The following is a 24,727-nucleotide window of genomic DNA, read 5'->3' on the forward strand; positions in this document are numbered from 1 at the left end:
CCCACTTGATGCATCTCATTCTTTTTTATTTTCTCACTTCAGTTTGTTCCATACTTTGACAATGCCACACATAAGGACATGCATCTGTATGACCATGCACATAGGCTAGCAGTGACAGTAACAGCTCTATTCCTCTCATCCCTTTCCACATTCACAACTACTGAAGTTACATAGGGCTAGCTTAACAGTTAGCATCGTGACAAGCTTGATCTTTAGTAAGGTCACTATGAGAATAGTATTTTGATATTTAACTGACATTTTACAAAGTAGTGCATGGATAAAAATAAATAAATTAGATGATGACAACTAAGTGTAGTAAACCTAATATTCAATTTTTAAAGTCATATCTAATGAACATAATGGGGTTATCTTGTCACAAGTGAGTAAAAGGGCCTAACTATCCATTTAAATCGGACCCATCATGAATTCATTCTGGCATCCCCTAGCATTTAGCGGGGCCTACATTAGCATTTCTGTTTGAATCAGCGCTGTGCTTTTGAAGTCGATCTCCTGACACTCTCTACCTTACAGCAAGCATCTTGGCACATACCATGGAACAGCCTTGGAGTGTGCAAACTGAACTCCTTCCAGTGAAACTAAATTGGAAGATGCTCTCCAAGTGTGGTCAGCCCACAGCACTAAACTAAACCTAGTACAGAATTGTACACAGGGTGGATGAGGGATCCTAGCACTGTTTTACTCTCAAAATCTATTCTCACTGCTCTGCACAACTTGCTGTAACAGAGAGGTACCCCTTAGGATGCTCAGGAGTGGCAGATGGTTCTTTTTATACAGAATTATAAACATTATTGTGTAGATTCTTTCAGTATTGTTGCATGACAATGGAAGGACACAGATTTCTGTTTAACGCCAGTACTTCGGTGATGACAGCCATATAAGAATATAAACAAAGACGATTTCAAGCATACTTCAGAATGTAACTGTTCTTGCAGCCATATAGTCCGTTAGAAGTAATAGGCCTCATATAAAAAGTCATGGCTCTAAGTGTACCAGAAGAAACTATAACTTTTTTTAATGAACATTAAAATAAGAATGCAATAAATGCATATGCTGTTCAGTCAAGTTCAGACTGTGTGCTCCAGACTATAAACAGAATGCAAGTAAACTGCAGTCACAAGAGAAGTTTCTTAAAAGGAAAATAGCAATGGAAAACTACAAAATAAATAAGCCTAAAAATAATGAAATTCATACTTTTTGCTCAATAACATAAAAGAATGATTTGGCAACATAATTTAATCAAAATTCTTCTTTTTACTTGTCTGAAGAAAAAAAATAATTCATTAAAAATAGTCCTAATCAGTTTAGCTGAAGTACAACTTACTGGACTGTAGATGAGACTTTGAGACGTCGTATGCCTGCAGTAGGAAACTGTCTAGAGTTGATGTATGAGACCTTTCGGAGAGCTTGATTTATATTCTCAATGTCATCTCCTTCCATGACAAGGACTGACTGGGAAGGGTTGAAGTGATACTGGGGGAAATGCATACAATTAGTATTTAAGGTACCAGGTACAGAGTACAAAACAAGACATTTTTAAGTAATGTTGCACAGACATAAGTTTAAAAATCTAATGATTTAAGAAAAAAAAATCTTAGTAGCTATTGTTGGCTGAATCTGTACGTTGTTCCTTCCAAAATGTCTCGTGTCAGTCATTTATTTCATATCTTAATAATTACTGTTATAATTAATTTTATAGTAAATTAATCCAGATTTGTTGTAATTTTTCCTAGTCTTATCAACTTTGGTGATGCTATTTCTGCAAATGTAGAGTTCAAAACTTTAACTAACTGTCATTATTATTATTACTGGATTTTTTTTGTTCACATTCCTCATATAAAAATATTCACTTCAACAAGAGTAGTATGCAGAAACATATTTTTCCTGCTTTCTGTTTGTTTTTACTCAGGACTGTCTTTCTGAGATATATTTCCATATGAATGAACAAAACAATTACAACATTATCCTCTTAGATCTTCATTAATGTCAGACAGAATATAGGGGATTCTCCTGTCTTTTTCTCATGATCAATAAGAGTGTCATAAGATGTAACTGCTGCTTGCGCAAAGCTAACTGCTCCTCTAAGCAAACAACCCTTGCAAAGACAATGGCTGTTCTTGTAGCCCTGACTGTCCCCTGTCCGCTGCACTGAACATAAAACAGTCTTGCTGATGAAGAAACTTTGCTACTATATCTGCATAGCAAATGTTTGATTTTATCTTCACCATAATTCTTCTTGATTCCTTTTTTTTTTGTCATTTAATTGGTTCAGCAAAGCATCTGCATTGCAGAGAAAAGCAGATTAGCCCCCTTGATTTTGTACCATACTACTGACAGCACAGAACATAAAGAAATGCACAGAACACATAGAAATCCACCCTTCTCTCACACTGAAAAGCTGGATATTGATTATATGAGCATATTCTCTAATATACAGACAATGTCTGTCTGTTTCCTTACAATGAGAGGTTAAAAAGCAAAAGAGCAAATAAATAGACTGTGAAGAACAAAATGAAACGTGGGGTTCTCTGCTGAGAAGAACACAGGGGATTGGGTTCAAAGCTTGTGCAGAAAGGTCATAATGCACTGAAGGGTATTTTTTAACAGAGGACTAACATGAGTCACAGCCTGCATACACTTCTCTTTTCCATCTGTAAGCTAGCAATAGTACAAAATAATAAAATTAGCAGACGGAGACACTAGCTAGCTAGTTAACTTAATAGCTCAGCTGCCAGAACAGCTGGAATGCTGCCAAAGGGACTGGAGAAAACCCTAGTCTGAGCCATTTTTGTCTTTCTCATTAAAAATGGCTAAAAATAGTGACAGTTTAGACAGTGTCTCTGAGAGCTGTTACAGCTATCTAAAAGTTAGCCTGCAGACAGAAAAAGCCCAACACTGCTGTGTCAGGAACTGTATTACAGCTACATTGCTCTTTCCTAGGTGGCTGAAAGGTGAAGCTTCATGTGTCCAAAGTGCCCAGCAGAAACATCTCCCCGCATCAGTTTGCCAATATTTAATCAGATAAGTGCCATGTAAATAGTCACACAGCTGTGCAACTGTGACACATGCTTGTGTAAGATCGGTTATTTTATTTTTGTCATGAGAAACTCTTTATTAATTTTCTGTTGAAGGTCAGGTGCTAACTGTTCCACTCTCATCTGAGCTTCTTTTTGTAAGCCCCAATAAGAAACCCTACCATGATCCATCTCTGACTGCTCCTTTCGTTTTTGCCTTCTGCTGTTACACAGACTGTTGATCTGTCTGAGGAGGTAGAAATGAAAGCAACTTTAAAGAATGATGTAACTTTAAAGAAATATTAAGAAAATGAAAATGTTTTGAAGTTTGGTGGAAGACAGAAAAGGGGGAAAACAATCTCTCATCTTAATTTTTCCCACCCCATTGCTAGTACAGTAAGAAAACCAATCACCTGTGCTAGAGCAACGGTGGGGGAGGTGTAATGGATTTTTCCAAGCCCATGAAAAAACAGACTACTAAAATACTGTCAAATTTCAGAATGTGACAATAGGAGAGGTATTATGATGTTTTTTAAATACCAAGCACCAAGTATGCACTTCTTTATTTCAAGTAAAACCCAGCAAAGAACTTACTGGTAAGAATATACACTCAAGTTCCTAAAAACCCTAGCCACTCATTGTACGCATTGTCCTTTTAAAACAGCTTTTACTCATAAGTGTGTCATTTTTCTAGGAGTGTCAACCATGTGAAATTCATAATAATGTCCTAGGTACGATGAAGATAAAGAAATAATTTGGGGGGTATATGTAAAGGCTGGAGCTAATAAAGCTCCATAACTTTTCACTTTCAATTTACATTTTTACCCCTGTTTTCAGAAACACCAGTTATACTATACCACAGTAATTTATCACCTAGACAGATATCGAGTGTGTTTTAGGTCAGTCTCCTAAATGGTACAATGAAAAGGTTCAGCTAATAAAATGTAGTACGTGGTACTTCCACTGCATAATCTAGATCAAGTGCTATAGCACCAACCTCCTCTCCCCTGAAAAACGTAATACCAAATATCCTGTGTTGTTTTGCAGACTACAGAGTCTGCAGACGAAGTATCTTCCCACTTATTTGAATCTGAAGATCGACTCATTTGGAAGATGGTATTGTCATTTGTGTACTAGGAAATAGCTTAACTGTGTGTTTACACTTAAGGCAGAAGAATACCTGTCATCTAATAACAGTATCAGTACAGAACAAGTTAAAATGCACTTCATGTAAGCATTCTAGAAGTTACATTGAAGATTCTACAAGTGTATCCAAAAGAACAGAAGTTGTCTTAATGAATGCAAAGCAATCTGGTCACTCACTGTGTCTATTGAAACAGTATTTCCCTCTACATGTTGTTCTCCAGTCTTTAGAAAAAGTGTTACAATAAAGATAGTCACATACGTGGATGGATTTGTATGCAAATGTAAAATTTGAAGTTCTTGACTTTTTGTTGTCCAGTTTTCACATTTCATAACTTTGTTTTCCTCTTGGAATACACTCAGAATTTTTCAGTCCTTCTGCACTTGGACTTCTTTCTGAGCTGCCTCTAGATGAAAGATACTCCACTTACATTTTCCATTGCTTTAAAGCAATTCAAAATTCAGTAATTCTTTGAAACAATGTTTGTTTCTGTAAAACTACCAAAATGAGCATGAGAACATGATCTGGCAATTCTTACAGACTGTGAAATATCAGCAGCAGCCTACGTTCTGAGCATCTACCTTTGCAATATCAGAAACATTTTTCTTTGCAATGTCACAGCTCTTCTACCATTCCCCTTTTTCTTTGCATGACTTTATGGGAAATTACATTGCTTTTGGGAGCACATTTGTACTGTGTGTACTCTACCTTGGGCTCTCCACTTCATAAATCAGCTCTACATTTTTATCAAAGATGATGTCAGTTCATCCCTTACCTTTATTCCTTGGCCAAGACTCTCGAGTGAATTAATATCCAGACCTTCCTTGCAGGCCTGCAAACAGGAAATCACTTTCTGGCTCTCAATTTTGCCTGGGCGGATAGTTAGACTGGCTAGGCTGCCGTGGAAATACTGAGCAAACCTGGGCTTGGTGACTTCACCTCCTGCAAGAAAGAGAATATAAAATGATTATTGATACCAATACACAAAACATGCATCTAATAATTCACTTTGTTTTAATGTATGTTTAAAGAGTTGAAACCCATTTTAGCCAAGTACTTTTGAAATTCCATTTATTGTGGTAAGTAGAATCACTTTGTGGGTTGTTGGATAGTAGCTAGTAGCAGCCTGCCTTTAAGATGATTGTCAGTGTTTTCCCAGTATTGTATTCAGGTGTTTACAAAGCTGTGGTAACATACTCTGAGATGAAAGATGAATTCCCAAACCTGTGTCCAAGGAAGCATTTACAAAAGTGAATTGATGAGATTATTGGAGTGATGAAACAAGATTTTTTTTTAAAAAAAGTTTAAGGTCTAATGTTTATTTATGCAGAAACTGCACTTGCAAGTTTTCTACTGCAAGATTTCTTACACAGCCTTTTACTTTCTCCTCCAAACACATACTACCTGACACTTAGATGTGCTAAGAGTCATGTAAGCAAACTGCCAGACTCCCTGCAAACTATTGTCTCTAAGGATATGGTATAAATTCACAGCCATGACTCCACACCAACACACACCTCTATGCTAAAAGGCATACAGTACCTTACCCAAACCAGCTTACTTGGTGCTAGATCAGGTCCCATCACTGTATGTTGCATTGGTCCCTACAGCTGTATTCTATTCAGCCTCACTCTATGCAGCTTCAAAGGAAGACTGATCTTTAGGAGTTGTCAATAAAATGTGATTACATACTGCCTGCACCAGTGATCATAACATCTAAATTACTCTTGGGATATTTAGTGATTTACTCATCCTCCTCTAGGAGAATTTTTTAGAGCTTGTCTTTCCTGCAAGTGCTAGCTGAATAGTACAGGTGAATTACTGCCTGCCTTGAGCCTGAGAGGACCAAGAAAGCCACGCAACAGTGAAGCCAGGCAGACTAATGGGATTAGTAGCTGATAAGATGCTATAATTGGTAGATAACTCATCTCTACAGTGTTTGTAGCTTTAGTGTCAAATAACCTATTTCTACCATGCAAAACAGCTCAAGCTTGAACTTTAACTTGGGAATGTGTGTGGAATGGGTTTAGAAGTAAGGGATAAAATGGCAAGTTTACTTTAGGTTGATGTTGCTACCTAAAAACCTGAAAACCATCTCTTTTAGTCTGTGCATTATAAGCACAATGACGAAGGCTCACGTTATGTTATAGGGTAAGGAAAATATACACTGGTGTACTGAGAGAAAAGTAGATGTCTAGGTTTCTGTCCTTTTATGTTAACATTGCAGCACAAACTGCCTCTCTTTTTACCCCAAAGAAAGATCCTCAAAGAGAGATTATTCTTTTCTCATTCGTCCATCAATTACATAAAAAAAACTTCCTTTGGGCAGAATTTTTTAGAGCTTTCATAGAAGCTTTCACGTCTGCAACAGCTGAAGTGCAGGATAAGTTCATACTGTAATTTAGGCCTTTCTGATACTTACCCAAGACAATTATTTGGTAAATAGGTAGTGTACTACAGGGACATTAGCTGTTGTTATATTTATGTATTTGCATTGACTTTAAAAGTACATATTGCCACTAATACAACAGCAGTTTTTTATGAACTTAAAAAGGTAAGACAAATTTAAAAAAAAAGGCAAAAAAAAAAAAAAAAGCAACCCTCTCCCTGAGAAGGAGACAAAAACAGATGAAACAGATGAGACCTTACAGAAGAAGGGAATCACATTGTGCTTTGAAGCTTCATAATCTCATCTCCCTAACAGAATTCTGAAGACAGCAAGTTCCAAGGCTAAAACACCAACACTAATCCTGGAGCTTTGAAATTCAGAAACCTACCGTAAGTCTGCCAGCAGATCTTAATAGTTCTGACGAGACGCAAAATGAGAATCAGTCTCAGATAAGCTAATGTATTTAAATGTGAAACTAGCTCATTAAAATGTATGAAGGAATAGACAAGAAGCTAGAACAAAGAATTAGGTGCTGTGGCTATGCCTGACAGTAGCAAGCAGTGTAAAACAGCTGAAGTGAGCTTATAGAACAGCATGATTGGTACTTACATCCATATATAGAAATTCCAGGTTTGGAATTTTTGGGGAGTTGTTTCTTTATTGTAGACTAACTCTTCTCAGGTGCCATCGACAAAACATTTACTTGCCATTCAAATGTAGTAGATGCATGGCTGGAGTGCAAAGCCAGTTTAGCTTCATCTAGAAGGAATTCAGTTCATGTGCTCTGACACTGGTCCACAGTGTGGACAACAGCAGCAAAGTGGAGATGATCAGGAGATTGTTAGAAGTGCAGTCCTGGTCCAAGCTCACACACTGATGTGGATGCACAAACACAGCAGCTCTGGAAGTGACTATCTTCAGTGGAAAAATAGCTGAGACTAGCTACTGTCTTGTTGTGTCAGTCAAAAAAATCTACAAAACTATACCCACAGTTACAGCAGGGTGATTCAGGATGGGACAACTGCACCATAACAACTGATAGCAGGGTCTGAAGGCACACTGGGGGATGATACAGGCTGTCCCCTAGACCCAAGACAAGACCAGCTGTACTTAACCATTCTTGAAAGCTGCAATAGATATTCTAACCTCTTCTGCAGACAGAGGCTCCTCAAGCAATCCTCTCCATTGATCACAGGTCTTTATAGAGCTGAAAGCTTATTCCTAATAGGGAATGTGTGCTGTTAAAATATTACCCTTTTCCTTTGATGGGCTAACCAAAGCCTTTATCTCTTTCTACTCAAGACTGTAGACTCTGATCATACCTATTGCTGTCCCTGGAACTCCTGCTGTTATCTGAAGTACAAATTACAGCCCTAGAGGTCTCCTGAATGTTATGTGTCTCTTACATAGGACATCCCTGTTAATTTAGGATAGCATGAATACTAGCTTTTTCCACATGAATAAACATGAGCAATTTTATATGCACACTTACTATCTGACACCTTATTAGAAAGAATAGACTGCCAAATAAGTGTTCCATAAGAACCTTTTGCCAGAGTTAAAGACAAAATGATATACCTGCCAATTTTATCTTCTAAGGTGAACAGAAGTCATTATATCTGATTCTTATCACAGTGCTTGCAATTGTAGTGTGTAGACATTTTCATATTCTTCCACCTCAGCATTTCAGAATCTTCTCAGCTCAATGGGTATGTTATCTTGTTGATGTATTTCAATAGCCAGTAATTATTGGATTGTAAATGGACAAAATCTGATGCCATAAAAGCAGGAAGCAAAAAACAAAACTGTCAGTAAAACTGAAGAGATGGCATAAAGCCAATCTGCTTCAATCCTGTACTCCAGCTTTGATAAAAAGGATTATGGGGACAATAGTTTTTCAGTCTCAAAAAAGATTGAGGAAGAAAAGATTGTTAGAATAAATTGAAAATCCTCAGCAACTGACTGTTTTACTTCTGTCTATATCAGTGTTTTATTCATGCTTGGTTCTCCTACATTACCATGTTTGCATGCCATTTTTCATTCTGCTTCAGCAGCCTAATATTCTTCATGTATGTGGCCTCAGCTTCTCGGTATGTTCAAATTGAGCCCAGGATGGCAAATCTCCAAGTCCTAGCTGCTCCAACATTCTTAGTTCCCAAAATTACAAGTGTGTAAGGATGTTTAATCCGGTATGAGAATGGTAATTCTGTAATTAAGGACTGTAAGGACAGTGTAATTACAGCTAGTGCTAAAAGTAGCAACATTTTTACAGAATATTATCCAAATCCTTCTAAATACTGATATTTTCAAATATCACCCCTTGACCCTGAGCATGATATACTTCATGCCTGTGTGGCTCCACAGGCAGCTGATAAGCAGCGCAGATTCACTGCCCTCACTGGGCCGGAGGAAGGCTCAGTTCCATTGTCTCAATTTGACTCATAACTGAAAGCCTCACATGCTAGGAAACAACTGACAAAACGGCATAAGCTACTCCCAGCTGCTCTTACTGCTTTGAGACAATTTGAACCCAACTGTTGCTTGTGGTACCAACTGAGCCTAAGCAACAATATTTCTGAGATAATAAAGACAGCCTAAATATATTACACAAGCCTCTGGAGCAACAACTCAAAGTGGTGCTCTGGTAATGGTGATTCTGAGGTAATCCAAGTGTCCTAAATTTGTTTCTCTTTCCTAATGTCCTGGTGCAGGGAAAACTAAAGTGTTTTGCAAGACAGCATCTACAGGTTTCTACCCAGAGGTCAGCCCATCCTGTTAACCTAGATTGCTTCAGCAAGTTTCATGGGATTTTTTGCTCTCAGAGTCTTTTTGTCGTTTCTTATCAGTCCCATACAGCTCAATCAAACAAAAACTCCACAAAGATGTTACAGTAGTATCAAGACCTTCATCATAAGGGAATAAAAAAACATTACTCCTCAACTCCATTACATGTTGTGTTTCATTCAGCTCTATATTTATTGATTATTATGGATTAATATGCTGTGAGTATTAATTCTTGGGGGAATACTTAAGTAGTTAAGACTTACTTAAGTGAATAACGTGACAGATAAAGGAAAAAGTAACCTTCCTTACAGTCAGCTGGGGGTTAGGTTGATGTCTGCAACACACGAAAGGCTGAAATAACCTTTTAGAGCAACATTACTTATTCTCATTCTAGACCCTGAATTACAAATCTCAGCTGCTGTTTCCTTCAATCACCATTACAGTTGTGAGGAAACACAGGCCACAGTATTATTCAAATCTGGGTGATAAAACTGTGCATTACTTTTTCACCTGACCCAGCACTCCCAAAGTTTGGCAGATACAGATGGATGAATGTTGGCTTTTTGGCATTAATTCAGTCCTCATAATGGTAACACGGTGTCAACAGACTGTGGGAGGCATCCAGAGGAACTGTCAATGTATATAATTATTCACTCTAATGCTGCTCACTGCTTAGTCACTGTCAAAGTGGTTTGCATCACATTTCTCAGTTGCTAAAATAATAGCTATCTTCTGGACTGGGATTCTTCTTGTTCTGTGCTGAATGAGATCTCTTCTGCCTTTAATTACATTAATGTGGGGCAAGCAGGGCAGCTGTGGCACTAGGGGCAGAGGGATCCATCCCACCAGAACTTTGCTCGGGGTCACCCTGACAGAGTCTGAATTACTTTCCTTTTCTGCTAAGTGTGAATGTTTGTGGGGGTGACCAGAGAGAGCACACGATGACACCAGAACACACAGTAGAAGAAGGGTAGAGAAGTAGAGAAGGGTTTTGTGGTCTCCCCACTAGACAAAACCATTATAGAAGCCAATTGGGTTATGGTTCCAAGAAAGAGACAGCTTAGGCATAAACTAGGCACTGGGCTTAGAACAGGCTGGAACAGGACATACAAGTCAGAGGAGGACACACGCACCAGAAAAGGCTGCACCTACACAGTAGCCCTCAGTGGGGAGTGATCAAGCTGCCAATGAAAGCAAGACTTAACAATGTTACTGTATTTTGCATATTCCTTAACAGTCACAAGCACAGGTACAATTGGTGCTTGAAATTTCAAATATAAATAGACGAAATGTAGAAATAACCCACTTAATTTCAGATGAGTATGTTGTAGATGCCTGTCCTACTTGTGTGCTGATCAGTTGGGGTGACTCCCTTACACATGGAGAAAAGCAAATGCTTCCAACATACACTTCACCTTGTCCTAAAAATCTCTCAGTAAGTCACAGTTTTGAGGGTTCCTGTCAACTAGCAAACACTTTCTGATCCCAGCCACAAGGATGTTCTATTATACATGACACTGGAGAGTTCAGGAGAAATTGAAGAACTCCCAGGGTTCAGACTTCAGTGTTAAGGTACATACATTAATGAAGTACAGGTTATTTTAATGAAGCTTTTTTTTTTTTTTTTTTAATTTTAATTTTGGGTTGATAAAAAATTGGGACCAGATTTGATTACCACTGAATTTCACAGTTGCGTTGCTTTGACATTGGAGATGAAAAGGGCTGTTTTCATTCGTATACCAATCTCCAATACACAGTCATGCCTTTCAATCAAAAATGAGTCACTTTATTGAGCTCACAGATCTTCTTTTAGGCCTTTCTGCCCTACCTTAATAATGAGCAAGTAATTATCAGGGCAGTCTAAGCACATGAGGTTTTCACTGGAAACGATGAATCAAGAGAATTTCCAACTGCAATGTGATTCTTCTAAGATGTTATAGACTCTGGTTATACTGAGCCAGATAATTAAGGAATGATTGATTATTCAGGGTCCCAACAGAAAGACTGAAGTGAATCAGGGAGCTGCTGCAAGACATTCTGGCTCTGAATGCCTCAGGTCCAAGTCCCAGAATTTATCCCATCTCCTTATTACAGCAGTTTAGGGAGCTGGATTTAACTCCTTGTCAAGCAGATTCGCTGTTAAACAGGAGAAACCTAACATAGATTTCAGGCAAGACAATTACAGACTCGAGTTTTTATACTCCCAGAGCTTCTTACCACAAACACACACACACACGCGTTGTAGGTTTTTGTTGTTGTTGTTGTTTCATTTTTGTTTTTTAAATAAAATTCAGCTAGAAATTACCCAGAAGATTATTCATCAATCCTGGCCCTATTTCAGTCTGCCTCTGCTCTTGGTAGACATCATAACCTGATGACCTTAAACAGACAGCTTTAGGCTTTAAAGCATTATGTGAAATAGGACAACTATGCTAAATATGAAATAGGACAAGAATGCTAAAGGCTACCTGCTCTTAAGTATGCATATGCTAGTTTATCTCTATGCAATATGTCTATAGATCAAAAGCTTTGTTTAACTTGTGCTATTTAAGATAATTTCTCTGAAGATAAGAAAAACACTCTATAATCTCTCACAATTATGCCAATATATATTTGCTATTCCTAAAGGAATTGGGGAAATGTTGACAAACATGGAGAAATGTTACAATTTTATTTACCTTAGAATAAACCACAGGCCAAGCTATGTTAATGCTACTTGAAAAAACTATACTCCTGTTCCTCCAATAACAACCCTGTGCTGCTGCATATTGCCCAGTGCAGAAATACAGTTAAATAAGGGACACATATCTATGCTGAATTACTGACAGATTTGAATGTAAATTCAGCTCTCTAAGAAAACACCCTCCTAAAATAACCTTTCACATGTTTGTAGTTCTGCAATAGCCAAAATACCAGTGAAGTTTTTGATGAGAAGAAGAGCAATAGAGAGAAAGAATACTGCTGTACTAACAAGCAGCAGTATACAGACATACAGACATTATGTTGAAATCTACTGAGATGGTCTTGCATTAATTTGTCTGCTTGTCTCACTCCACTGATGCCCTGGCTTGGTAAAGCCTACGCCAGCCCCCAAGGCAGCATCCACTGGGGTTATGCTATGTAGTAGGGAGTAATCTTTATCTGTAGAACGTCTTAATTTCTGGGGGACGTGCAACACTGAGCGACACAGGCTGCTGCTGCACTGCCCACAGCGTGGCCCTCAGTGTTCTGATCCCTCTCCAACTTCTAATTCTTACCATACCTCTCATCTTTATTAGTAAGTAGGTTCTCTGACTGCAACTTTGTGATTGATATGTCAACAGAGTGTTTAGAAGATAAGGTTATTCCACAGAAGTATTTTATAAAAAATTGGTTTCCACTGTAGATTAAGGACAGAGGAAAATGACAGAAGAATACAAAACAAAAATAAACAAACAAACAAAAACCAAAACAGAAATTGCTTAGAAACCAGAAATTACAATAGCCTTCTACTACATTCACGGTAACAGAGTTTGCTTGTTAACAGGCTTCTTCTAAAGATCTTCCCCTGCACATTGTGGCTGGCATAAATTAATTGCAGTGTGAAGCCCTCCAGCACTCCAGAATGGGTGGCATTATTAGAAATAATGACTTACATGACTTACAGTCACGGTAAGCTACAGTATAACCTTCTGACAAGTCATTAACTTGTGTCACAGCTTTCCTGACAGGATTTTGGGAATGCTACATTAAAAAAAAAAAAAAAAAGTGCCACTATGGGAGGGAAAAGGTATGAACCTAAGACCTTATCTTTTCAAAGAACCCTGGAAGAAATCTGTTTGCAGTCTGTGGTACAAAAAATGATTAGACTACCAAATCATGTAATTTGCTGCCTTTTTCTGACTGCCTTTGCCACTGAATGATTAGCAACAAAAGGATCAGAGTGAGACCATATAAACCTTGGTTTAATGGAGGAATTTTCTTACTCTCTAAAAGGGTTCATTTACTATGTTCTCAGATAAACTGAATCATAAATAATGAACTCAGAGGAGAAGTTACTAGAGTAAGATCCTGGAAAGTGCAGTTTGAGGAAAAGCTAACCTTAATCTTTTTGTTTGCATTGCTTAGAAGAATGAAACAGAATTGCAAAAGCTATAAGGGTGAATGAGAACAATTTGGTGGTCAGTTACAAAGTCTGATTCTGTTCTTGCTCTGATGTGGATTTGTTTTAGGTGACCTGAGGAAAATTCTCCTACCCACTTGATGCTGCATTTCATTCTTGTATAGTAAGAATAACTATAATTCCTTGCTCCGGAACTGTTACCTCTTCATTGTTTGGAAAGTTCTCAAGAATCTAGAGCTGGAAGACCTGATCTATGGGCAAAGCATTATTTTTTATTGCTATAGTAGAAGAGTTTTATATGGACAGGGCTTCTCTGTCATGGAAAGTAAATTCTGATGGCCAGATTAACAATTAAATAATCAAAAGTATTGTCTCTAATATGTACATCCAACACGTGTGCCACAATGTCACAGTTGTCCCAGTCATCACAGGCCATACATGAAACGCTAGTCTCAGCAGCCTGGAAGGACTCATCAGCCACACACCTCGGTGCAGTTACACAGTATGGGCAGCAGAACCAAATTCCTATTTTAACGTAACCACAACACGCACCCAAACCCTCACCCAACTCTAATTACATAAAAAAAAAAAAGAAAGAAAAAAAACAGAGGAAAAAAAAATCTCACATGTATTTTGCTATACTTTTCACACAATATTGTATAATAATAACTGCTGTACTATTGCTACAACTGCTAATATATTTTTTGTCTTCCTCCAGACACCACAGCATATAATGCATATAGAATCTGTTCAGAAAGGCTCGCAATTTCAGATGCATCAGGTTTGGTTGTATGACTTTTTAAGCTGTTAAAATTGGATACTAATTTTTGTGTTGGCCTTGGTATGTTTTGACGTTTCAGTGGTTTATTTGTCTGTCAGTTTAAGGATTCTCTTAATTCATTTTTATTTAAATATGGTTAAGTGAAGAAACAACAGGTGCCAACTGTTTATTTTGAAAGCTCTCTTTGAGTGCATTTCCTGAAGTGCCATACTCTGCCCTTCTGAGGTGCCCTGAAACAAGAGCAGAAGTTGAGCCTTGAGGAGGTTTCTGTGATCCAGACTGACCATGTCTGCTTCCAATATCCCTTCACGGAGGTAGTTATGAGAAGCAGGGCTGGGTTCAGAGTCACTGCCAGGGTCACACTTGCCTCATGTTCCCTTCCGTGTCTCTTTGGTTCTTGGAAGCACACTTAAAAGAAGGCAATTTTGTCCTTTGAGAAGAGAGCAATTTTGCCTCAAGTTTTATTTTACCATTAGAAACAGAACAGCACTTTGGACCTAAATAACCCCACCTACTTCACAGTCGCACCCTTGACAATCATCTGTGAGACCACTGATCTGAACAAGAAAATCCTTTTAAAGAAGAAAAAATTAAGTCAAATCCTCAGCCTTCAGTATCTGCAGCAGAAGCTGTTAAAATCTGTCAGGATACAAAAAGGCCTAACCTAGGTAACAGCTGTACCAGCAGTCCACAACGCTCATCCCCACACTCAGTTCACTAAGAGCCCAGTCTGCTTAGCTCTGTAGCAGTATTATTTTTTTTCCCAACCTAGTGTCATTGAAATCACAGCCCAGAAGTCTCCAGCTTGGGTCACACATACTATGTATTAAATGGACTGAAGCCATACCGTTTAGCCTAAAGATAATCCTTTAACTCCCACCCCCAAATTAACTACCCCCACAAAAATATAACAGTATCAAACATGAACTACACAAAATTAAAAACAGGGAGATCTTTGCTAGATATTGCAACAGAACCCTAAATTAGTGTGGTAGCTCTGCCTAGATCTTCCCCTGTAAATGAACTCCGTAAAAAAAAGGACAAAGGCTTTTAAATTATGAAAAAGGAAGATTATGTGAGAATAACATTTAGAATATCTAATTTTAAGAAGAGAAAATTCATATTGATAATGTCAAAACAAAACACAAAAAGATTTTTGTACAACTTTTCTCTTGCCCACTGTGTCATTAAAGCTGGAATCTAGCCATCAGGGTTGCTTTTAGTTAAGTCAGTGACTTTCTGTGTTGCATTAAACTTTAGCCAGTTCCTGACAGACCCTAGAAAAGTTCTATTCTATCACCTTTAAAGTCCTGTTCTCAGCTTTTTTCAGCCAAAAAGAAAATTCACGTAAATTGTGTTGGTATCTGTCAACTATTTGTCCCAGTTAACTATTGTCTAAAACCAAGTTCTGTTTTGTGAACTGTTTGGTAGGTGTTTCACCCCGTATTTCTAGCTAAAAATGGACTAAGACTGCCTTAGCACCTTAGAATAAAATTAAATGCATTCTGTTACATATTCAACATAAATGGAAATTCCAATAGACTTAAAGTTCATCCTTCGGAGATGGAAGCCTGCAAATACCAGTTAGGCAAGATCAGTGGATCAGTGTATATTTGTACAAATGTATAGGATTGGTGTCATGCTGATTAGCTAGCTATCATAATACTTATCTGAGTGATCAATATTTATCAAATCTTGGTTTTAGGACTAGTGTAGCTTTATTCTGCATGTTGTCACTGAAGTAAAGACTGGATCTTTACCCCCAGAGTGTTCATAATCTAACAGCTGGACTTGCTTCTAATAATATTTACACTGAATAGCTCTGTCATAGATAAGATATCCAAATTTTGCTAATAGAATATTGTAAATGAGCAGAGATCAAACTAGCAAACAAGGTAACAAGAAGAGAGAATAAGAACCAACATTAGAGAGTGGGGAAGAAATCTATACGAAAGCATTTTGTCCTAATTGTACAGTTTGCTTCACTTCATACTTTGCTGTTGTCTTAAGTGAAAACAAGACAGCATAAACAGAGATCAACATGGAAGGGTAAAGAAGAGAACTTCACAAGAGCAGATGAGCAGAAAAAGAGGACTGCTTCAAGTATAAAGCAGAGAACACAAAAGAAAACAGATGCCAGTCACATAAGGACAAGACAAAAGAATGAGAAGAGAGGTATTACAAACGCAGAAAACAGGGAAAATTAATACTTAAGTTAAGGCCCATACATGTATGGCTTTGGGGATGTGACTTCTGGCTTTACTTTACTCTCACTTTCATGTCTGTAACAGGGTGAACTGATTAAATTAGTGGAATTACTGGTGATGTACATCCTATGTGAAGAGTGCAGGATTGGGCCATGTTGTTAAAGCAACAACAGAAATCTGATGCAGAGATTGAAAGGAGGAGATAGGTGGAGTTGTAGGAGGAGATTAAGTTCTTTAGAGTAATATTTAGATAGTTTGCTTAAAGTCGGAGACCGAGGGAAGTAATTAAAAATAGTGAAGAGAAAGATAAACAAAATAATCTTTCACATTAAATATACAAACTGGATTCAATACTTCTTTAGAGGATGGAAATGCAAAGCCTGCTAATGTCCTATCCATTTTATCCTTGGACTTGATTAATTATTAACTCTGGATTTACTTCTATTTTTATACCACAAACCTTTTAGTAACTAATTTACTATTCAAGCAGGGAGACAAATTAAGCTCATTGTTCTTAATTCAAAATTCTACTATCTACTATCACATTACCTTGCCAACAAGCACCGATTGTCAGCTGCATGGCTATGTGTGAAGGGTGGATGGGCCAATCGTTGGTCACAAGATAAGGTTCGTATGTTGTTCCATCCATATATAAGGTAACAACGGGAAACTCAACATTGACAACATAGTAATGCCATTCTTTATCACAAATCTGAAAGACAGAATGCAAGAGAAAAGATTACATAGCACTTACTGTCTGGTGACTAATGGTCATATCTCATACTCTTTTAAAATTGTATTGTTTCCAAATTTCACTCATAGAAAAAAAAGTTATTACAATTTATATATTGTTAAAATTAATGAAAGTGTGAAAAAATGGTGATACTTACATTATACATGAAGAATATATTTGATCAAGAACAAGGCATGGATGAAACAGAAAAATCAGACAATTCAGTACTTGTTCTCTATTTTCACATTTGTTAATACATAAGATTAGTTTCCTAGTGTCTTTATTGACATTTGAGAACACAAAACTGCAGGTACTTGGGATGTTTTGGCAGCTACTGGGGATCCTTGTTAGCTTCAAATTAAGAAAATACATAGCACTTAGACATTATATTGTATTATCAATGGTTTGATTCAATTGCCATTATAAGTATTGCATTAGTATTTAGAAAGTCCTGTTCAGGGTATCAGGACCTTCACTGTACTAGAAGGATTTCTGTTGTGCTCTGTACACACACACATGAACTCAGTTCAAGTAGTCTGTCTTCTTGATTTGGGCAGACAACCCAAATCTTCTCCATGCTTCCTGTTTTATTTAGTCTGAAGCTTTTCCCCAAGTATTCTGCAAAATGAGGACCTATATAGTTTCACTTATCTACATCAGTATCGAAAAGCAACAGCCACAGTTACACTGTACTTTCAAGGTGAGAGTATCAGTGTCAAATTCACATGATTTTCTGAGCTGGATAACCAGAGATTACTGTGAGATTGTCAAATTCTGTTTTAGTTCAAAAATGTACCAGTGTCTCTGAAGACAGAAGTCTAGTGTGTAAATACCACTTCCTGCCCAATTCATTTTTTTTTCTCATTTCTTGTATCTTTCAGATTTAAAAGTTCAAAAAAATAAATCATGGCAAATTGGTAGAATGGGGGATGTTTTTAAAAATAAGTTACATATTATAGTTACAGTTTAAAAATAGTTACAGTCATCCTACTTTCAATTCTGCAGAGATGTTTGTTTTGATGTATTAAGAAACTGAAGTGCTTGAATGCAGATATCCTTGCTGTTTCATAAAGGCAAGCAGAAAAGTGACGTTTAAGCATAACACTGTCCTTGGCCAGGTTAAGTGCTATCTGCTGCAGTATCTGCCCTTTGAAATCAAAAGCTAATGTTTCGTTCCAGAAGACATTTCAACAAGAACTTAATCACTTCTATTTCAAACGGATACATTTATTACTGCAGACATCACAGCTCCACAGCAAGAGATAAATGCACTAAAGGGGCTGCTAGTCTTCCTGTTGTAAGCAGTAGACAGCACAAATGTTTTCTGAAGGTTAAATGAACTGAAACCAAAATTGAAAGTAAATAAATTGGAAGACTGAAAACTTTATTGAACAAACAGCAATCACGAATACTATTATGCAGTCCTCCCTTTCAAGGAAAAACAGCTTGTCAAGTTTCCTGACCTGATCATTAGACTGTGATGCGTCATAGCCCCATGTGTCACACATTTTATATAAAACAAAATGAATGCTGTGCCTGAGTTTGAGAGAACTTGTGTGATAAAAACTACAGGGGTTGATATTTCACATTTTTCAGACAACTGCCTCAGAGCATTTCTTTTTGCAGCCCTTAACTACATCAGTTGGAATGTCCCAACTATTACATGAATGAGCAATCCTGACATTTAACCAAAGCAAGAACACTAATGTGGCATCAACAAACATTCTGGGGTGTCATATACATGGAAGCGTGGTAATGTATAGCTAGTTTGATTGCTCTAGTGACTGACCAATAAGGCAGTTACATTTTCTGAAGAAAATGCTGTCTGGAAACACACGATTACAAAATCACCACAATTCAAGAGTCCAGCAACTGGTCTCCAGTGCTTCCACGAAAAATCCAGATGTCCAGCTGCAGATTTCCACAGCTGACAAACTACTAACTGACCTTATTTTTTCTGGTACATCCTGGAACATAAGATACAGCAATTCTAGACAGTTTGTTAAAGTCCTCAAAGTATCACTTGTATGTTTTTCCTTAAATTTCAACACATAGATACAACATTTTTAGGGGAATTTAGGCACTTAAAATCTCAGCTTGGTGAGATCTCAGCTTACTGAGATTTCAAAAGCACCCAAACTGTTTAGGTTCTTAATTCTATCAAGAATTAAGCTGTCTCTCAAGATAGCTTAGGTACTCTGACACAAGTACACACCACCAAACTATCTTTAAGAATATGCACAGAGTCCTGGTGTAAAGTCAAATATTCTACAAGGTAGCAGTAGAATTATTTAAAAACTCTGGAATACATCCCAGCCACTCAGTAGAAGTATTTCATGCCTGGCCATTTCACAGGCAACAAAATAATGAAATAAATAATTGCAGAGTGCAATTTGTTATGCTGTCATTTCAGACACCTTCTTCACCTTGTTAACATAGGAAGCCAATTTTTCCCCTGCCTGCATGCATTCCACACTGGCAACAGAATGTAATGATTGTGGTGAAACTATAAAAATAAAATGATAAAATATACTAGTTTGGCAAATAAAGAAATTGTAATCATGTAAAGTAAGAACTTTATTAAAAAATCTAATTTATAAAGCTATCTTAATGAGATAAAATTGCTGATGAGCAAGCTTAGCTTTCAAAGATTGCTGGATCACTAGGCTGGTATAATCACTTTATCATGTCAGTCTACCTCTGAAATATATTAATCAAATCACAATGAATTAACCAGTTTGAAGTCTCAGTGATCACTACAAGTCATTACATGGGAATATGTTTTCATGAAATGGAGGAAAATAGATGCAATACAGTCTATGAAGTAAGTTTCTCAAGACATGAAAGCTCTTATCTTCTGAAGAAGAATTTTCTGGTTTATATTGGAATGGTTAGGAATGGATTGAAAACAGTGTTTTGGTTTGAGAAGCATAAAGCAACTAGAAAGAGGCTTCCTTGGTCTGCAAAACATCTCCTTTTATGGCTTTGTATATAAGGGCCAGACAGGCACACACGAGAACATGTCCTTTACAGCTTACACTCCTGGGCTGTCCTCATTGACCTGTTTGGCTAGATACACGGACAACCCATACTTCAAGAGGTGTCCTAGTGCTTCAGTTTAGCAACAAACAGCCATGCATATTCGCAAACCTCTGACTAGCTTCCTAAATGATCCTTACATTTTTGCCAGCTACATTCAGTAGACAACTGAGTTGGCCACACAAACAGCTCTGCACATCTTGTCAGTGCTACTTAGTGCATGTTTTGGATCTATCCCTTTAGAGCTGAGAAAGCAGTTATTAATTCCATTACTTCCATCAAATGTATACGGCTTTTTTCAAGTTTACACTCCTTTCAATCCATTTTTAACAGAAAGATGTTTTGTATTTATACCAGCTTTGATGGGAAGTCTAGAGAGTCGAGAGAATACAGGAATTTGTGCATTTATTTCAGACTGGCTACTCCCATGGACTTCACAAAATGGAATTTCTAGTATGGAGGTAGTTGTAACTATGCAACATTATCGCAAGTCCTCTTCCAAACTAGCTTTATGCTTTTGGAGAAGCTAGATGGAGGTAGAGGCAGAACAAACTCTGGATAAGCAAGGCCTCTTGGAAAACTTGCTGTCCCCTACCCCATAGTGTTATTTCCTTTACTCTACTCGTACTTACCTAGTGACAGCTTCCAAATACTTTTCTGTTTATTGCTGACGACTAATGTGAGCTGGGAGGGAAACAGAACTCTTTGGCAAAACAGATTTTTAAAAATCCCTACTAGAAATAAACAATCCAAAATTATAAATTCTCTGTGGAGAAAAATCCTAAATTACTTGTTTACATTAATTATGATATTTCACTGTAAACGTACTTTAGATTTAAATGAGAAATGTAAAACAAATTAAAAAAGAAAAAAAAAAGGTGAAGGGACAAACTAACACTTTTCATTTAAAATGCAGAAAGGTACTTTGAACCTAGCTGGAGCACTTTCCCATCTTTAGTGTTTACAACTATGCTGATACTACCCTAATCACAATGAAAGAAAAGATAGGAAAATTTGATTGTGAAAAGATTGTGAAAATTTGTAAACATGCAGAAACAACTGAGGCTCTGCATTTTTATCTCATTTCATTCGAAGAGACAACAAATGCAGGGAACCTCTCACTTGAAGAGACAACAAATGCAGGGAACCTCCCTTTGATCTCATGCTTAAAGGCTTTAGCAATATCCACTCAGTTACAGCACCCAGATCAAACCCTCTGCCCTGTTCTGAAAGCAGCCCCATGCTTTGTGAATCTGCTTCAAAGCAGAGCACCCCTTACAATGGTTCAGAATACAGAACGCAGATGATATCTGAATGGGGATATATGGTTATTATTTTGTGTTTAAAAAGAAATACCACATTTTTCTTTCAATCTGCAAAATAATCCTTTCTAAGAGAGCTTTTTAAAATTTTACAAATTTTGCCTTTCATCTTTTTTGTTGGTGACACAAAATAGACATTTAAATGGTTCCAATGTATTTAGATAGAAACAAGATCACATTTTTATAGTACTGAGCAGAAAGCACTGTACTGAATACAAACAGGGAGCTCGAAGGTAACAGATTTAAAGATTTCAAAAGACAGTTTCATTGCACCTTTCACAAAGACTAACGGAGTAGTGCTATTATAAGAAAGAAAGCCTGAAAGAGAAAAATAAGCTATTAATTTGGAAACGTTGCAGTGGAATTCCAGTAAAAGCTAAAAAGTTACATGCATTTGCATGTTGTTCCCCCCCCCCCCAAAAAAAAAAAAAAACAACACTGTTGTACATCAACATATGCCAATGAAAATAAAATTTTCTAAGAGCTATAAGCAGTTATGCACAAGGTTACCAAGTTTTGCATGAAGGCAGTCCAAAGGTGAGCTTTCTTCTGTCTCATTTTGGGGTTTATAGCTTTGTCTTTGATTAATGGGAATTTTAAAGACATTGTTGAATGTGTTTTTAACTGTTACTTTAGAAACTCATCTAGAATCTTAATTGTTTTGCTATTATGAGTTCTCATCCAGAAATTTCTACTATTAAGGCATGCTAGTTATATATTATATATATCTTGGGGCATCGCTTTTGCTATTGTTCTGCTGCTGTCTTGATAAGTCTTTGCCTTAAATTCAATAGCAGAGCTACCTGCAAAAGCTGATTAAGTAATACAGGGAAATAAGTTACATAGTCAACTTATCTCTTTTCTCATTGCCTATAAGAACCTTATGATTTCTTTGTGTGTTTGTTGTTGTTATTGTTTGTTTGTTCCATTATTCCACCACCACCACCAAAGGATACGCTGCTAAACACATCCTGGTGCAGATTGCAAGTATGTAGTTCAGTATGCAGATATTCAGTATTCAGGATGTGCTTACTTCACTGGATACCTGGGCTACACAGTGCATTTCTGCTTTGTAATACAATGAACAAAATATATTTCTGCTGTGAATATGCAGGCTTTATAGTCAAAATTTACTTTTGTGAGAACCAACAGATATGCACTTCAAGTTGGCTTTGTCCTACAGTGTAATCTGCTAGTTTATTCATTTTGGGGAAGAGCTATTGAAAATGAACAAAAGCAAAGTGCAAACACAGATTAATCAAATTCATCCAGTAATATAAATTGTTATGTCTTGTAGTATTATTTATTCTATCCCAGTAATAGGCTCTTTGCATTAGCACTTATCTGCTTGTTCTCCCTCTGCCTTTACATTTTAATATCCAGATATTTGCCACGTGTGTTGGCTTTATTTAATCTAAGAACTGCTGAACTGAAAAGGATTTAAGCATTTGAGGAAACGGGTCAGCATATACTAGACCACTAAGTGGAGCTGTTCAGATTGCAAATCTGTCCCTAATAAATCCACAGCCTCTTCAGAAAATTTTAAATAAAACTCTACAATATTCATATTATGGCTGGATTTTTTTATTATTATTTTATTATTTATTTATTTTGATAATCTCTTTGGGTTTCCCTTTCTACATTAATTCTTTAGCAGGTCTTTCACATTACACTTTCTTCAGTCTGCAAAATCAGTATGTCCTGCCTCCGAGCTGGCAATAGGTACAGTATGTATGTAGTAATAAAGGCACAATAGAAGAAAAGTACACTGTATATGGGAAAAGAAGGAATCAATATACTCTGACGAGTTAAATTAACGGGTGATAGATTGCAAAGCAGCATCACAATCTCCGAGGACAGTGTTTTTTTTGTTGTTTTGTGTTTTTTTTTTCCATAAGAATACTGTTGTAGACTTATCCTCCACATAAAACTTGCAGTTTGAATCCTAGCTTGTATAGTGCTGCTCCACTTTGATCACATAGCATCACTGAACAAGTTCTGAGACTCTGACAGCTGGTGGCAGGCAGTGAAGGAAAAAAACAACAACAACAAAACAGGTTGCTTTGCTCTGGACCAGTGCTTTTATGCCCATGAGACTAGAGCATCACCTCCTCTCTACCAGTTGTTAGCAGTACTGGTTGTTACATGGAGTAATTTGTACTCCTTCGTGAGGAAGCTTTTCTATAGCTACTATCTGTATCGGAAGTTGGATTTCTCTCATACATAATCTGATCTTATGTAAGCTTCAAATATGTGAGTGAACTTGGAAAATGAAATAAACTTTCTTCTACATTTGTTTTAAATGTATGGCTTAGAACTAGCTCTCAGGGACCTTAATACAACATATCTCCTGATATTTGTATTTTAGTGCCATGTAATTCTGAAATTGTAAAGCAATGCATACAACCAGTCCTAGAATAAAGACGACTGAACATTGTACAAATTAATCCCTTCTTTCTGGAACCTCAACTGAGCGTAAGAGGAACACTAGTGACAGAAAGCAGCAAAAGAGAGACTACTCTGCTCTCAATAACTCTTAAGCAAGTTATTGCTTCATCACAGGACTTTCAGTGACGAAACGGGAATTCAGCTTGTATTCCCTACCTTTGGTTGCATGTGTAAAAGGAAGAGAAACCTCCTGGAGTTTTCACAGATGGTGTAGGAAACAACCCTAAGTTTTGTCTGCTATCCTTAAGAAAATATTAGTAGATCATGTTATTAGAATACCTTGAGTTCTGGTATTTATTATGCAGTATGATTTGACATGCCAAACAGTAAAGTGTGGATGCCCATTATATCATTTAGAAAATACGGTACCATCTTCTAACAATTTTTTCTTCTTGAGAACTACCTCAGGAACTGAGAACTACCTCAGGAATTGCTAACTCCAGACTAAGCTCCAAAGCAATTTGAGATGAAACTTTTTCATGGTGAGGGTGACAGAGCACTAGAACAGGCTGCCCAAGGGGGTTGTAGAGTTTCCTTCTCTGGAGACATTCAAAACCCACCTGGACACGTTCCTGCGTGACCTGATCTAGATGTTCCTGCTTTGGCAGGGGGACTGGACTAGATGATCTTTCAAGTTCCTTTCCAATTCCTAACATTCTGTGATTCTGTGTGAAAGCCAATTCTTGAAAATACAGTTACGTAACATGCTTGTCAAGTATTCCTCTTTATAGTTACTGATGTTCACA

At 37.2% G+C, this 24,727-nt stretch overlaps 1 protein-coding gene across 9 annotated transcripts in view; it reads right to left on the reverse strand.

Annotated features, from left to right (window-relative positions):
* Positions 1-24,727, reverse strand: part of CLSTN2 (calsyntenin 2) — a 342,914-nt gene that overhangs the window by 19,759 nt on the left and 298,428 nt on the right. For all 9 annotated transcript variants that reach the window (XM_083849241.1, XM_083849245.1, XM_083849246.1 and 6 more), the window contains 3 exons: positions 16,989-17,151; positions 4,952-5,118; positions 1,343-1,491 (listed from right to left, as the gene is read on the reverse strand). In XM_083849241.1, the coding sequence (XP_083705367.1) occupies positions 1,343-1,491; positions 4,952-5,118; positions 16,989-17,151 (479 nt within the window). The remainder of the gene's footprint in view (positions 1-1,342; positions 1,492-4,951; positions 5,119-16,988; positions 17,152-24,727) is intronic.

This window comes from Anser anser (assembly GCF_964211835.1).
Source record: "Anser anser genome assembly, chromosome: 9".
NCBI lineage: Eukaryota > Metazoa > Chordata > Aves > Anseriformes > Anatidae > Anser > Anser anser.